A 16327-nucleotide genomic window follows, 5' to 3' on the forward strand; every position below is an offset into this window, starting at 1 on the left:
AAAAAAAATCACAATGTAATATCATTAATTTTGATTACTTGTGCATGCTGTAGTTGTATTTCAATTCAAATAATGGACATTTTGCTCAACATGGAAGTGACAAGGTTTCTGGGTTTATACTCTGTGATCTAACTGCCTTGGATACATCCTACTGATGATGCTGATCCTGTAATGTTTCCATTTAGTCTCCTTGTTACCTCCCATAGAAATGTTGTGTCTCTGGAGACATCATGACAAATTGCATTTCACTGCTATAAATTTTTTAAGTAATTTTTTTAGCATAGTGATGGATTCTTGGACTGTACTTTGAAGTTGACACTTGATGTACCTTTGGATGAGGGTGGGAAACCGGCACGTAAGTATTCTCCTGTGATTGGACAGACACTGACAAAATATTATCTGCAGGTCTTTTCCTGATCATTGACGCTGATCAATACTCACAACTGTGACAAGTAATTTAGCTTGAGTACACAAGTGGAACAACTAGGACATACAACAACTGTGGCATCTGACATGCACTTTGACCAAAACAGATTGTGGTGAGAGTTGACAAATAAACTAGGACTGCCCGGAAAGCTGGCACCACACAACACACATAAAACAATAGTGACAGCTCCCTTTTATTGAACGGTAATAAGGTTCAGCAAAAGAACGCAAGTGAGAAAATAGACTTTTTTCTGTCCATCAGGGCTGTCAATCAAATAAAGTGAAAAGATACAAAAGTTGCCATTCACATGGTCTTGTTGCATGTAGAGCAATGTTGGCAAAGATGCTGTCATCTTTTGTGTCACTGTGTAAAGAAAATTCTAAACTCAACAATACAACAATCAGTAAATTGTGTTCACAGAGCCAGTCATGCTGATCTACACACACACACGCACACATACGGTGAGGTTGACGGAGAATGAATGAAAGTTGCAATCAGGCAACAGTTCCGTACATACCCTTTAATCATGGTTCATCCAACTCTCTTAATCACCGACCATCAACTGTTTACCTGGTTCATGAGGGCTGGCCCAAAAAAATAGCTTGGGTGCACCATAGACTAATCCATGGGACTTTGGTGAATTGGCAACATTGACACACTATCACACACACTATCACTATAAATATGACAAAGTCTGTGATCAATGGTAGTCCATCAACCAATCACAGTACAGCACTGCCGCTAGCTACTTTGAAATACCTCGTTTGCCACCAAATGATACTGTGTCGTCAGTCAACACAACTTGGCATAATGATACCCACGATAATTACATAGAAAAGTACCCAATCCACAAATAAACAGCTTGAACACAAGGAAAATCATATATCTGTTTATTTCTAGAACTTATGAAACACATTAGGCAAATGTAGATAATTGAATGAGTAGAATGATTGGCTATTGAGTCAGATACAAATCAAAAGATTAAATTGACAACTATTCTAGTAATTAATGAATAATCTAGTTAGTGGTCAAAAAAAAACATAAACTCTGCATTGAAAGGAAATAAAGCCAATATTATCAGGAGACAATATGATTAAAAAGACAGCAAACACTAGAACCACATTGACAGCTAAATATTACTATTTTACACCAATACTAGCACTGTGACCTACAAAAGAATCATTTATTTTATGTCTCTATTTTTATCACAGAAACTAGATTTCAAAGATGATGGCAACTGAACAATGTGACATTGAGAAAAAAAGTGGAATGCAAACAGTAATAGTCTGGCAGTTATTAAGTAGCACACAATAAGACAAACACTCTTAGTCCACTTGAAAGACTACTACTAGCACTGAGCAATCCAGCTTTCATTTATATTCATAGACTAGAGACAATGTTACAAAACCTCATCAATTTGCATTTTGTTGAAAGTATACTTGAAGTGTCAATTTGTTAGCCCATTTTACAAATGGGATGTTGATATAACAATCATTAACATGCACAATTCCCCTTTCTGCCTGTCAAACCAACGCACAGAAACAACACCAAGTCATTACCAAGTGTATTGTGAAAACCAACAACACTTGAGGGCGCTCTTTCCCAAATAGTTTTCAGCTCTCTTCGGTAAATAGACAGGGAAGTCTGTACTGTATTAGTAATAGTGATAGCGAGAGGAATTCCAGAAAAAACATCAATATATACTTCAGTCCACTAGATATATTGTTATATTTGAAGTATCTTTGTGTTCCATTTCTGTTTGCTTTTATCACAGATTATTCCATTTTCAAATTACATTATATTTTCATAGCACCTCAATATCTATTTTATCATGTTTCAACAATAACCACTTCTACGAAAATGAAAGCCATCATCACATAAGCATCTTTTTCACAAAATTACAGCAATCAGTGTAAATATTGTCCATATAGACATAGTAACTGGGATTACCTCATGTTATATTGATGAGCCACCAAAATACTATGGACAAGGCCAATTGTAGAACACCTTTTACTATGATTTGATTTTCTTTGAGGCTTACACTGATATAGACCCATTAGATACAACAAGTACAAACTGTCACTCCTTCTTAATGTCTGGGAAATTACATACGACACCTTTTGATGCAGTGACATCACTTCACACTATATTCTAGCTGTACACTCATCAATCTCTGTGTACTTCAGTCTAAATACTTTCCTTCTGTCAAACTTTACGCACAACATTTAAATATCACACAGAATGTATCTATGTCTAGCCAGCTACACTCTATAACCTTGTAGATCATCTCTGTTGTAGATGAAATGCATTGATTAAAGCGAGTCTGATTTCTTGCATAATCATTAATGACTTACTTCAGCATCTTATCAGAGTGCACATAGCTGAAACTCTCAGTTCCGTAAATTTGCTTTGAAAGGTGATCACAGGAGGCTAATTGCAGGTAACAATTAGGTAGACCACACAAGTTCGCGATAAAATAGATTCCAGTTTAATTCACAGAAGAAAATTTATAGCCACTTTATCATTAAACCGACTGTATGGCATACTACAAATAGATTTATTTGTTGAATTGAGAATTTTGTACATGAATAAATAATCTGAAAGTGATGATTTATTGGACTTCTTGAAAGCATTCATTTCTGTTTATATCAGAAAGACAGAATAAAGTGTGTTGGGTTCATAAAGTGCAGTCCCAATGCCAGAGATATGTACCTTATTACCCTAGCTACCTTATAGCACTTACAACATCAACTTTTCTAGTCTAAAATCCGATCATTTGGGGATTTTGGGCTCTCACCTTTCCCCTCCCACCTAGTATTTCACTAGAGGTGTTTTCCTTAATAGCGCTTCTGCCTGAGAGATTCTTAGGTGCAAATTCTTATTGGGTTTCTACAACCCATAACACCAAAGTAAAGCATTTTTCTGTATGTACACAATTGTTTATAGCGTCCATATCAAGTGTAAAAGTGTACCGTTTCAAATGCTAATTGACCACTCAGAAAGGCCACATGCTGGGCTTGTAAATAAACCAATTGAAACAGTATACTTTTACTCTTGATATGAATGCTATAAATGAGTGTAGCACATGGAGCAAGTGTTTTACTTCAGTGTTACTCATTGTAATATGAATGTTATAAATGAGTGTAGCACATAGAGAAAGTGCTTTACTTCAGGGTTACTCATTGTAATATGAATGCTATAAATGAGTGTAGCACATGGAGCAAGTGCTTTACTTTAGTGTTACTTCTTGTAAATTTTTCCTGCTGTGACATTAAGACTTCAATAGTGTCACCATACCATTAAAGCCAACTCAGGAAACTTGAGCTGTACAATGTAAACATCATTTCCATATTCAATAATCATTGCAGGAAATCGTAATTTAATTTTTGGGGTTTGAATATACAGCTGAAATGCCAGGCATAGGGGAAAGGCAAGAACTACATATCCCCGCAAAACTAGGCTAAACTTTTTCTGTCACATACCTTCTCATAGGTTGAATGAATGGTGAATGGTATATCTAAATGCCACCATACTATCAAATGATCTCTTCTCCAGACAGAGATCTTGAGATTCGATGTCACGAATAGCATTTAGACTACATTACAATAAATGACATATTTATCATGAAATAGTATGTCTGATGTCATAACTTTGTAAGAATTGTGAAGCAAACTCAAAGATTAAAAAATAGTGAGACCCGAATATACAGAAATCATTAATCATTGGTTGAATTTAGGGGTTCAGTCCAGATTTGAATTAAAATATAAGTTTGTGAAAAACAGATAGCTATAGGAAAAGTTGGTAAAGTCAGAGTTAGCCAAGTGAACTGTTTCAGCTACAATTTGATGTTGATTTTGATTACAATAACAGTCTACCACTTCATAAATTTGGTAGTCTAGATACGAGGCCTATGTGTTCTGGACCGTCAAGTACAGTCTGTAGGTATATGAATTTGGGTCAAGTTTATCATGTCAATTCCACATTGACTTTGTCTGGACATGTACCGTGATCATTGATTAAGCTGTCAAAAACAACAAAACTAAGTCACAATGGTAAGATTAGCTAACATATTATGGAACTGACAAGTGAAAGCTGTTAATGGGGCCATTTACTTAACTAAAAGTTTCACTATCACTTCATGATGTTTTCATATCCAAAATTCATTTTGTAGAACCTGGCATTCTGCATTAATGCATTGGCCATTAATCACTGCTGTCAAACTTATCTGTCTGGCTGTTACAAAGTTGCTTTTAGTTAGATCTTTCTAGATGTTGTAAATTAAATGGACATGGGCCAGAGCTGAATGTATTGTTATTTTCACTTCATACCAAGAATTACATAGGTTATTCTACATATTTAAATATGTTTAATTGTCATTAGTAACCACTACATCTGGGCTAACTAGAAAAACCGGAGACAAGACAACCCAACCCAAGAAATTTTATGCAACTTTAGTTGCATGAAAGAAGAAATACCAATGTTTTCACCTTTACACTACAGTATCTAAAATGGTGGACTGTGATGAAAATGTTGGTGGTTCGAGCAGCCCATTTAAAGTCGGCCAACTAAGGGAGTTGACTAGGGTCGGGTATGGTCATTTGTAGTCTGCCTGAGATCTGTAGCAACCAAATTAATGACTCAATGACATAGCTAGTTTTTGGGTACATTCAACCACTGACGTTGGTTTGCATCATACAGGATTGTAGCTAAAATACAGACATCGATCTGTCTACACTTGTCTATGCTATATAGTGATTTTAAACCCATTCCAAGGCATAAACTGATTTTTAACCACAATTATGGCTGCCATTCAGTAAATAATGATATGATCACCAAAAGTAATGCTTGTGTGTACATTCTTCTTCTTCTGTATTGCCTGCACATGTGACTTATAAGATATTGGCAGCAATAAAAATACAAGAAAGTGTCTGTGACAATACACAAAAAATTGCTCGATTTTCATAATTGACCCTAAATGTCAAGGTCAAGGTCTCAAAAGACAGCTTGTAGCTGATACTACAAAATTAAAATGTCCCCCCCCCCCCCCCCCCCCCCCCCCGGATTGCAATTTTATAATGAATTTAATTTCCATTACAATTTTAACAATATACAAGTACTGATAACAATAAACAAACTACACCAGTCTAGATCAATACTATTCTCTGGGTTACTATTTCAGCATGTCGTGAATTTGCAGACACAATTTTAACAAAATATGGATAACACCCAGAAATTACCATAGTGCATCACACAGGATTAGACTTACTTTGTGGCTTGCTTTTTAGGTTTACAAGATTTAAAGCTGTATATTATCAACTACAGCTAGATTGTACACACTTTAAGAAATGTCATCAAGGTATAGTACGGTATACTGAAAATGTTGAATTGATAACGAAATTTAGGGATATCATTAATTCATCAGAAGCATTCAAAAGTTTCACTTTCATGTATCAATAATTGTATAGCATCAGAGAAACATAACACTTGGGGGAGTCGGTTTATCTCTTTCACTTCTCTAGACTTCTCCAACAATTCTCTCAGATAAGCCTAATACACTTTCAAATATGTACATATCATGTTTATCAATGACTTCTTTTTACATGCGAGAAAACCTTATCGTGATGTTAGCCTCACTACTTCAAAAGCTTCTTCTTGTAGTTTAAAGAATTCTTTCAGTGGCATTTGAACTTTATTGGTGATAAAAGAGAACATCAGGTGTTTTCATCCATCACAGCACCTCATCCTTTCTGTTTCCATGACAACGTCTCTTCAATAGATGGGATCTGCTATCTTCTGAATAAGTTTACATCTTCCCTATTGCTAAAATAACCCAGTTTTAACAATCCTTGTCTTGTGGTTTTCGAGTCACCAATTTGTGAATAAAACTACTATTAGCGTACAGAACAATCTCATAAATTAAATACATTTTACTACCGTAGAGTAATTCAACATGGTTAAATGTAACCGCTTGTATATATTTAATATTATGACCTAACTGAAAGACTGGGACATTAAAAATTTTACGATCTCATATAAAACATACATCCTTGCCACTAAAGGTGATAAAGTAAAATGGTCATCTCCTGCTGGTGTGAAATCAGTCAGCTGTTTTTAAGACAATTGAGTCAAATGTCAAGATAGTAGTAATCAAGACAGACAGTCACACCTCATGTAATTTCCGACTACATTCAACCTTCCCTGGACATCTATCAATTTCCATACAAATAATATGAACCCTTTCTGTAAACTTTACTGAAGAATTTATGCTTAGTTCTCTGGGGTACAAAAAAAGGACTACATATTTATCAACCTTTATGCCCCAATGTACCGTAATTGTCCCCACACATGTAAATAAATCCTTAATGGGTTTCTAATTTGTGTCATTTATAATCATAATTACTGTGAATATTAACATATGAACATTAATCTTTTAAAAGAGCGATAATAAAAACTCATACTTTATACAAATTTTAATAGTGGGAAGCATATACAGAATAAATAAACAAACGTGTGACTCAGGAGGTCGACCGTAATTAAAATATAATTCTTCTTTTTTTCTCTTATTAATTTTGATATCATTTATAATTTCAAAATAAATGAAGAAACTCGTTGTCACAGGAGATCTATGTTCATTTGAAAAATACAAATATACATATAAATGTTTCCATTGTTGCAATTTACCAAATGTCAAAGTCAAAATACAAATATTATGTTGTGTAACATATTCATGTTTCCATTGTTCCATTTTATCAAATGTCAGTCAAAATACAAATATTATGTTGTGTAACACATTCATGTTTCCATTGTTCCATTTTATCAAATGTCAAAGTCAAAATACAAATATTATGTTGTGTAACATATTCATGTTTCCATTGTTTCAATTTACCAAATGTCAGTCAAAATACAAATATTATGTTGTGTAACATATTCATGTTTCCATTGTTTCAATTTACCAAATGTCAGTCAAAATACAAATATTATGTTGTGTAACATATTCATGTTTCCATTGTTTCACTTTACCAAATGTCAAAGTCAAAATACAAACAATATGTTATGTAACATAATGCATGTTTCAAATTTCTTCCAATTTTACCAATATGTCAAAGTCGAAATAAAAATATACATGTACATGTTTCCGTTGTTTCAATTTTACCAAGTGTCAAAGTCAAAGTAATGCACTTAATTATTTTTCAGAATGACTAGAATCATGTTATTTTAGATTTACATATTTGATTTATTGAGGGTCACAGTTAACATAACCTGGCCGAGTATAACTGTCAGATCAAATTAATTATTTAGTCTGTGTTAAAGCCTGCCACAGATACTTTGTATACAACAACATCACAGTCATACTTCTCAAGCTTTTGGATATTTAGGATATAAAAAATCGGTTGTAATGTAGGCCAAACATTATGAAATTTACAATTAAAATCTAGAAATCAGATATTTCAGATTATCATGTTATTTAAGATAGGGGAAAAATCACTTCTCTGTGAAAAAATGCATTTAGTATTAAAGGCTGCTTTAATTAAATCTCATTTCAAATAGTGCTGTCTGTGACGTATATAAAAATAATAAGTAAATTCATTAATCAGAAAAGCCATGTTTTTCCAGTATACCAGTTGCTAATGACAATGTTAATGATGATAATGATGATGACGTTGTTGATGATGGTCTTGTCTGAGAAATTAATTATAGCGTAAATGAAAATGTGAAGTCTAGGCTGTATTCAAATATGATACGCAAAAATAAAAGACATGTATATCTACAGTTTCAGTTGTTCGTGATAATGATGATGATGATGATGATGATGAAAGATGATGATGTTAATGATGCTGATGCTGATGATGATGACATAGTTTGATCATTATGGAGATATCAGTTCCACTGCCATCATTGAAGATGACAGTATAGCTAAACTATATAATAGCATTGGGTGATGCTAATCTAATACAAGATACATTAAAATGAAAAATAAATGATGTCAGTTTAAATCATTAATGAACGTTTTAAATTAGACTTACTTAATCTGCATAGTGATACATTGTCAGTCTACAGAGAAAGACTTCATTTTAGAGTATATACCTTGATATAATCCAACACAAATCTATCCAGTAGCAGAAATTATATTGCAGTCTAGTGCTTTATGTTTGTGGATCATGAAGTGCAAATTTGTTATCAAAAGAAGGCTCCCTCAAATCAGCTTGTCAGCAAAATAACTATCCACAAAGCAAATATTTAGGGAGTTTCTAACTGCTTTTGAAGTCTTCCAGTAAGTGGAGACAGATCAAGTAATACCACGTTGCCCCAGACAACCGACCACTGCACTGTGACCCGATTTGAGTGTGAATGCAGGTGTATATGTGAAAGTAAGAGATGGGGATGAAGTCGTATAATAAATACCATCAAGTCATCGCCACAATAGAAGCCATGGTATTAGTAGGATATATAATGAGGCACGTATCCATTGCTAATACTTTTTGAATTATTGTTATATAGAATTGGAAAATTTGGGTATACTGGTACAAAAGGGTTGTTAGATTATTCTGCCTGGTTGCTGCAGTTTTGCTTTCTATTGATACGTACAAATTCTTGATAAAACATAGCGCCAATGGCATTGTGCACAACTGATATTGAAACCCAAGCTGTTATTTTATAGCTCAAGGTAGTATGTAGGTCTGCCAAGTAGTTTTGAATATTTAGTGTTTTACCAAAAAATATTCATATTAGTGATTTTATAATCGTTTTATCGACAGCTCTTCATTTATACTTCCAGAAACATCATGACCAAATTTCAGAAATCATACTTTTAGGCTCGCATATAAATAATCAGGCCATGTTGTCTTCAATAATTCTTCATCTGAACACATCATCAAACATTCCAATCAATTTTCAGGTGAATCTGCCCAGTAGTTTTTGTGTTTAATTAAATTTTGGACCAAATAACACTTTTAAAAAGCTATGTGACATAGTGTGATCAGCCAAACATCAGTATTGGTTTTAACAATATTCACATTAAACACCTAAAATCCTCCTCTTAAATAGACCCATCCTCACATACTTTAATATTGCACCAACCCTTGACACATTGTACTATGGAAAGAGGACTTGAACTGGGGAGTGACAATTCACTTTGACAGTGATTATATAACTAACATACTGAGAAGTTACACTGAAAAGGATTTTAATCAGATGAAATATCACTCTTTTGGACATACCTTGTATTTCACTGATCTGAATACTTTCATTTGATACCCTAAGTAAAGTCCCTACCAAAAAGCAAGACAATAAGTTTGTAGTCTGGCAGTTTATCAACATCCACATACACACACATCTGCACATACATATATACATACAGACAGACAGATCCAGATGCTGAAAGTACTACTAAACCTCCCAGCTGTGCAGTTGTGCTAAAAACAAATGTGTTCTAATATAAAGATGAACAAGAACTGATCATACCTATGACTTCACCTGACAAAATAAGACATATCTGATGTAATATTCAATTACAACGTGCCCATTGATCAGAATTTACCTGTGGCAATTCAGGGCTTTTCAAATACAGTCGAAGCACCTCTATTTGTGCTGATCTACGAAGTGTTCAAAACACAACAAATGCTACTTGCTATAGCATGTAACATAATTGTTGGTGTTTTTCACGCTTTGTTGGAGATCTCCTAATACTGTATGCATTTGTTTGTCTAAATTGGCAACAAAGCCCTCATACAACCCACTAGTAGACTTGATCAACATTGTAGAGATCATGTAGAAATAACACACAAGAGTAGACACAACAGTGCCACTGCAGAGATCTGACTGTTCACTATTCCGGTATTCACCACTGAGAAAACAAACTGTGTGTGGCCACAAATCAATGGCAAAAGGTGCCTTTGTATTTCTTTCACCATTCCCACCATTCACAAATGGTGCTAACAAAATAAAATACAAGCAAAGTTTTACTTCAAGCTTTACCTTCCCCAAACTAATCAAATAGAGTCTTATAAAGTTGTGCCGCCTTCAAATTAATTCACAAAGTTTAGGTTAGTAGGTCTGTGTATTGAGTGGGCAGTTGGTATGATTATCAGCTATTTTTTATTACATCCACGGATTTGGCTTCAGTATGAATACCAAAACCCAGACAGCATTATAAAACATTCAATATAAACTTTAACGATTTAATGCAATCTTAGTGGTAATTGAAATTAATTAATTTCCCTTCTGAACTCTGTGTTATTGCTTTTTTTGAAGGTAAATCAATTCCTTTGTGTTGGCACACCACCTAGCTAGATTATCAGACTTTTTTTTCTTAAATCTTTGTTATTTCTTCACAGTTCACCTTATCTCAATATCAAACTTAATGACTTAATACAAGCTTTTTTGTATTAAACTGAAATAAATTAATTTCGTTTCTGAACCCTGTGTTATTGCTTTTAGAGGTAGGTGAATTCCTTTGTGTTTGTGCTCCACCTTGATAGATTATCACACCTTTCTTTTGCTAATCTTTTCTATCTCTTGTATCAGTTCATTTTATCTTCACTGTTTAAAAAGCACCTAGTTATTGCATTTGGAATGTTCAATTACCATGCACTGTTAAAAATACTAATTTCATTTCATCCCAACAACCAAGTATCCTGTAATAATTATCAAGCCATGCCTCTGGCTATGTTCCATTACCATTTACGTAATTGTTGTAAGTAGTTTAAGTCATGGGAACAGACAAGACAATTTACGAGCCACGGACAGCATTAAAGTGAAATATTGATTTTCACTCTGTCCACTATCCCTGTAAATAACATTTAATTGTTTATGATGACTATCACGACGCTCACAAGATAATAAATAGTCCCTTTTAAAATACTTAAAAGTTAATAAAAATCCTCTCCCATCAGATCTCCAATTAATACACTGGAACGTGTGAAGTTTCTTCTAAAGTAAACCTTTTGTAATACTGTACCTCTATATTACAAATATCTTACATAATTGATGAAGATATTGTGTATGTTGAGTGTTCTATTAGGCTTAGCATGTTAATTCGATCGGAAAATCCTAACAAAATGAGTTTTGCTTCTCTCCTTGTAGATAAGGCCGCCAATTAATGGAGAAGAATTGAGGCTTGTTAGCATTGGGATTTCCCATGTGTCATCATGATACTGTAGATAATGCTATCTGAAAAGTTTTCTCCCAAGTAAGTAAACACTGCCATTAGCAATTAATACTTTCTGATTCAGAAGGGAGGACTGGGGTGATGACAACTGTACACTTGGCCTTTTAAGCACTCAATATAGCTATGGAATGGTCTACAAAATTAATACAAAGGTTATTTACAAGTGACAGTTGGGAGTTAACTTTTATCTTAAAAGTTCACTTCATTTGCATTAAATTAGTAAGTGCTGACTCCTAAGCAAAATATTAATGGAGTATATCGACATGGGAATTCATTTCGTTATCAAATGTAAGAAGTCTAATCATATTTGCTGTCTGTGCTTACGTTTTGTAATATGAAAGTGGGGTGACAGACATGCAAATATTCAATTATCTGCGTGAATAAGAAGTATAGTACAATACTGAGAGATGTATATATGCATATCTACATACATCATTGAGTTCAGCTCAAGAAAACAAAAGTCTCACCTTGCAAAGAACGATGCTGCAGCTGACGTGCTTGATGCGGTGCTTGCATTTGAACTCATTGGTGGTGATTTACTTAGTCCATATTGTGGTAGGGATCTAGTTAAGGATATGTCCGATACTACACTGGATTTGCTACTGCCAACACTGCTCTGTGGTGCCTGCCAAAAATCAAAATAAAACATGCACATTTATGAATACTAAACAACTAAGATTTACTGCTAATATTCACAATATACATCCCTGACAATATTTTTGATGAAAATTCAAATATATACACAGGAAGACAAACTTAAAATTATATAGCAATAATAACAATATGTGCAAACAGGCACATTTAACTAAGTACTGTCCAAATGTACAGTTTGACAGAGCCTGTCAAACTGAACAGGTGAAATGTTACTCGTACATATTCGAACCATTGGTTGTGATACAAGAACTAACTATTACTATTATAAGTACGTACCAAAACTGCAGAAGAATAAGAAGTCGTTCTTTCCGAAAACATTCTGATACTTCGGTAATTATTACAGCATTAAACATATTACAACTGGTTGACAATTGTCATTGAGTTGGTCTGACAACTGTTACAAGTAAAAGAATTCACGCATACATTTTTAAATCGAATATCAAATCACAAATCGTCTACTCTTGTGTGTGAAACAACCTGCCACTGGGAGACATTAAAGTCTCCTGGTTGGCTGTTAGCTGCACATTTACTTCCGTTAAAGCTTCTATAACTGATCTCCCGAGATATCAAATATTCATTATTATTGAGAAAACACATGAATATTTCATAAACAACACTAGCATGAACATGCAGCCATTGGTTAAAACTGAGCAAACATCAAACTTTCATGATGCATTTTACTGTCGGATAATTAATCTAACACTTTTACACTCAATTGATGCTGAATATTGCCTAATGAATTCTTCATCAAGAGCTAACAAACTCCTTTGAAAAACAAGGCATTTAATTGCTGTAATACACGCTCCTCCTTATATTGACACCCATACTCAAAGTCAAACATTCAACTGTAAAATCACTTTTTTAAATTGATTACTGAACTAAAAAATAAATGATAAAGTCAACAGATTGTCAAATGATTGACAGTAATAAGTACCTTGATATACAAGGTTAGAGAGGAATGTAGCTACTGCTAGCTGAAATGGGAACGCTACTGACAGTAATGAATCACTTGAATCATCACCGATCTCTATACAAATTGCACCCATGTCACACATATTAACCTGTCATGGTTCAATTACATCACAATTCTTGATTAATTTCATAAAAAAGACTTAGAGAAGTGATCACCTTTGACAGGATTCAGTCTGACAAAAGTGAACATATCTGTGTGGTAGTTTTGGATATGCCAATAATGATGCAAGTGAACACTCATATTCCAGTTACAAACTTTAAGTACTTAAATGTCAAGTAATCTCCTTCTGCATAGTTCGTCTCTGTTGATGGAGACACTAACGCTATGAAAGCAATCTATTCTTTGACAAAGAAAAGCTGAAACAATTCCAGTTAAGACAGGTAGTAAATCTCATTTAGCAGGGCCAAAATCTCATTCCTGAAGCTAAACAACATAATCAATTGAAAACAAAAGAAGAGAAAATTGGACAGGCCACCTGACTTGTTAGTTGTGTAAAGAATTGATACTGTTAATTCTTACACAATACAAAGTGTGTTTTTCTACACCAATGCTGTGAACCATATTGCCTTTCAAAAGCCTTATTATCAGTATAGTTGTAACTTGAGGTGTGACTACAACTTTAACCTTCTAAACATCACCCTTTCCTTAATGAGACATGTATCCTATCAACTTTTCATCATTACGGAAATTCTGCCCATGACTCATACTTTAATACTTATACTACCATACCTTACAAGACAAATCACAAGCCATTTTAATACATCCACATGCTGGATTTACAAACTAATACCATATTACATCTACTGAACTGAGATCTATGACCTCTCAGCTGACTTTGCTGTAATGCACTGCAGTCTCAGCAACTATTTCATAATTTACTTCTATCTCACACTGTATAGTCATAATGATAATTTTGTCTTCAATATGCTATGGTTCATACATAAACAAAATTCTCTACCGCCACCAAAAAAGTATAAATATTTATATTGATTGTACACTATGAATTACATTTTGAGAATGGTTGTATGATTTGGGTCGGCTTAATACCCTACAGATGCTGTCTCTGTTAATACAGTTGAACAGTTGGGTATTACGATCGAATGAAAGAGCAGCGAATTGGAGAAAAAGTAAGCCTTACACATGTTGCAGATATCAAGGGATTTGTTTGGCACACATGACACAGTTTTCAGAGCACTACAGCAATAAAAAAAAATAAGTGTCAGTGCCATTACTCGATATGGAAATTTCCATTTTACAAAAAAGTGTTGTCGACACCTACCTCAATAATGGCACTATGTTCAAGCTTTGATAATAGTTGCGGCAGAGCAATGTTTAGGTCAGTGATGATTGTGCTACCACTGGCCATTACGACTGTCATGAGAGTATCTCTGACTGGGAGTTTGTCTTTTCACTGTATTGTCACCAAACAAAACTTTCTTTTACTGACAACAATGATTGACAGTTTTATTATGAACGGACTACTCCATTCTATTGTGGGTGGCACACAGCTATAAATCTATCAAGTGCTTTTACACTAAAGACTTTTACCTCCTATTGAAGTGATGGCAAATAACAAACTATTAATGTGGAGCTGTATGCATTGAAGATAGACCTAACTGCACATTGTTCAAAATGCTATTCATTTTCAAATAAAGAAATCATGTTAACTCTTTTAATCCAATGTTTGTCCAAAGGGAGACAAGCAGGGTCACACAGACTTTCAATTCAATGACTGTCTTGAAACAATCTTGATAAAAACTGCTGCCCATAAATCTCAGATTCAGGGACACAGCCTTTTAATTTCAGTTACAAATGACATAGAGAAACATGTGATTAATTAATCTGTTGCCTTCCAATATCACAAAAGAAACATTTTGTATTAAAAGCAAAGTGGGAGGTCTTATTAAATGTGGCCGATAAACCAACATTTGTTCTGTAGTTGTAACTTTACTGATAGGGGGGTACCATGTGGGCTAGTCTTATCTATGTACAAATATAATCCTAAATTAACAGGGCTGGCCTTCCCAACAATTTGATTCTGGTTGTTTGTTCAATACAAAACGTAAGTGTGAACTACATGTAATTCAGACATACCAAGCTTTGCATTGTAAATCAATAGTCTAACTGAATGCAGAGGTTGGTGTCTACAAGGACAAAACATATCATTGCACAGTTCGTCTACCACTGTGATCAGTGCATGCATATTATTAATTGGGTCTAATTCCAATGACTAATTTTAGACACATATATAGCTGTATACACATACACAGTTGAGGTGAAAGCTGTGAAAGATGTGTTTGTTGCAAGCAAGCAAAAACAAAATCACTTCAGAGACTACAAGTATGTCTGGTTTTAATACTTATAGTGTTTATAACTTTCGGTGAGTTCAACAATAAGTTTCATTATCTTTGATGAAAGTCACTGTGAAATTTATCATAATTTCACAGTATCACAATATTATGGGAGTCACAGATTAAAGCCTTGGTAATGAAAAAACCATGATATCTTGGTCTATTGAACACTGAACAATGCAGCCATTTCTGGTGGGGGCTATTCATCCTACCTCAGACTACTAAAAAGTGGTTAGTGGTCTGAGCCTACATGACATTTTTTATAAGTTTGGCATGTTTTCAAACCATACCAAAAGCAATGACAGTGTAAACAGAGCTTGTAAATTTTTTCTTGAAATGTGGATGGTAACTGCTGAGAGAGGGCGCTGTGAACAAAGGTTTATGATGAACTGCATCATCACGTATTTTATGCAAGCACTTTACTGTTTTTTTCTATAAACTTTTTATGATTTATTGTTGGTTCTTATATAGTCAGAAGTAACTTTTTTCCACTGTTAACCTTTTACCATTTGCACTGACTTGAGCTGTTTATTTTCTCATGAAGAATACCACATGCTGTTCTATCAGTTTATACACCTGAGTGCTACCACAGTTTCCTGGCTACCCTTCAGCCACTTGCCTAAACAAGGAGTTGAAAACTCAGAAACCTAATACTTTTCCCCTACAAGTAACAGTGAACCACTCTTGAAATCAACCATTCAAGCATACACTAAGTCTAAACAGAATCTAAAGCAGTAGAAAGTAGCTTGAAGTAC

At 34.2% G+C, this 16327-nt stretch overlaps 1 protein-coding gene across 1 annotated transcript in view; it reads right to left on the reverse strand.

Moving 5' to 3' along the window:
- Positions 1 to 16327, reverse strand: part of LOC144448694 (uncharacterized) — a 127843-nt gene that overhangs the window by 46382 nt on the left and 65134 nt on the right. The window contains exon 5 of the mRNA XM_078138984.1: positions 12062 to 12219. Coding sequence (XP_077995110.1) covers positions 12062 to 12219 — 158 coding nt within the window. The remainder of the gene's footprint in view (positions 1 to 12061; positions 12220 to 16327) is intronic.

Source organism: Glandiceps talaboti, chromosome 2 (assembly GCF_964340395.1).
Source record: "Glandiceps talaboti chromosome 2, keGlaTala1.1, whole genome shotgun sequence".
NCBI classification, from domain to species: domain Eukaryota; kingdom Metazoa; phylum Hemichordata; class Enteropneusta; family Spengelidae; genus Glandiceps; species Glandiceps talaboti.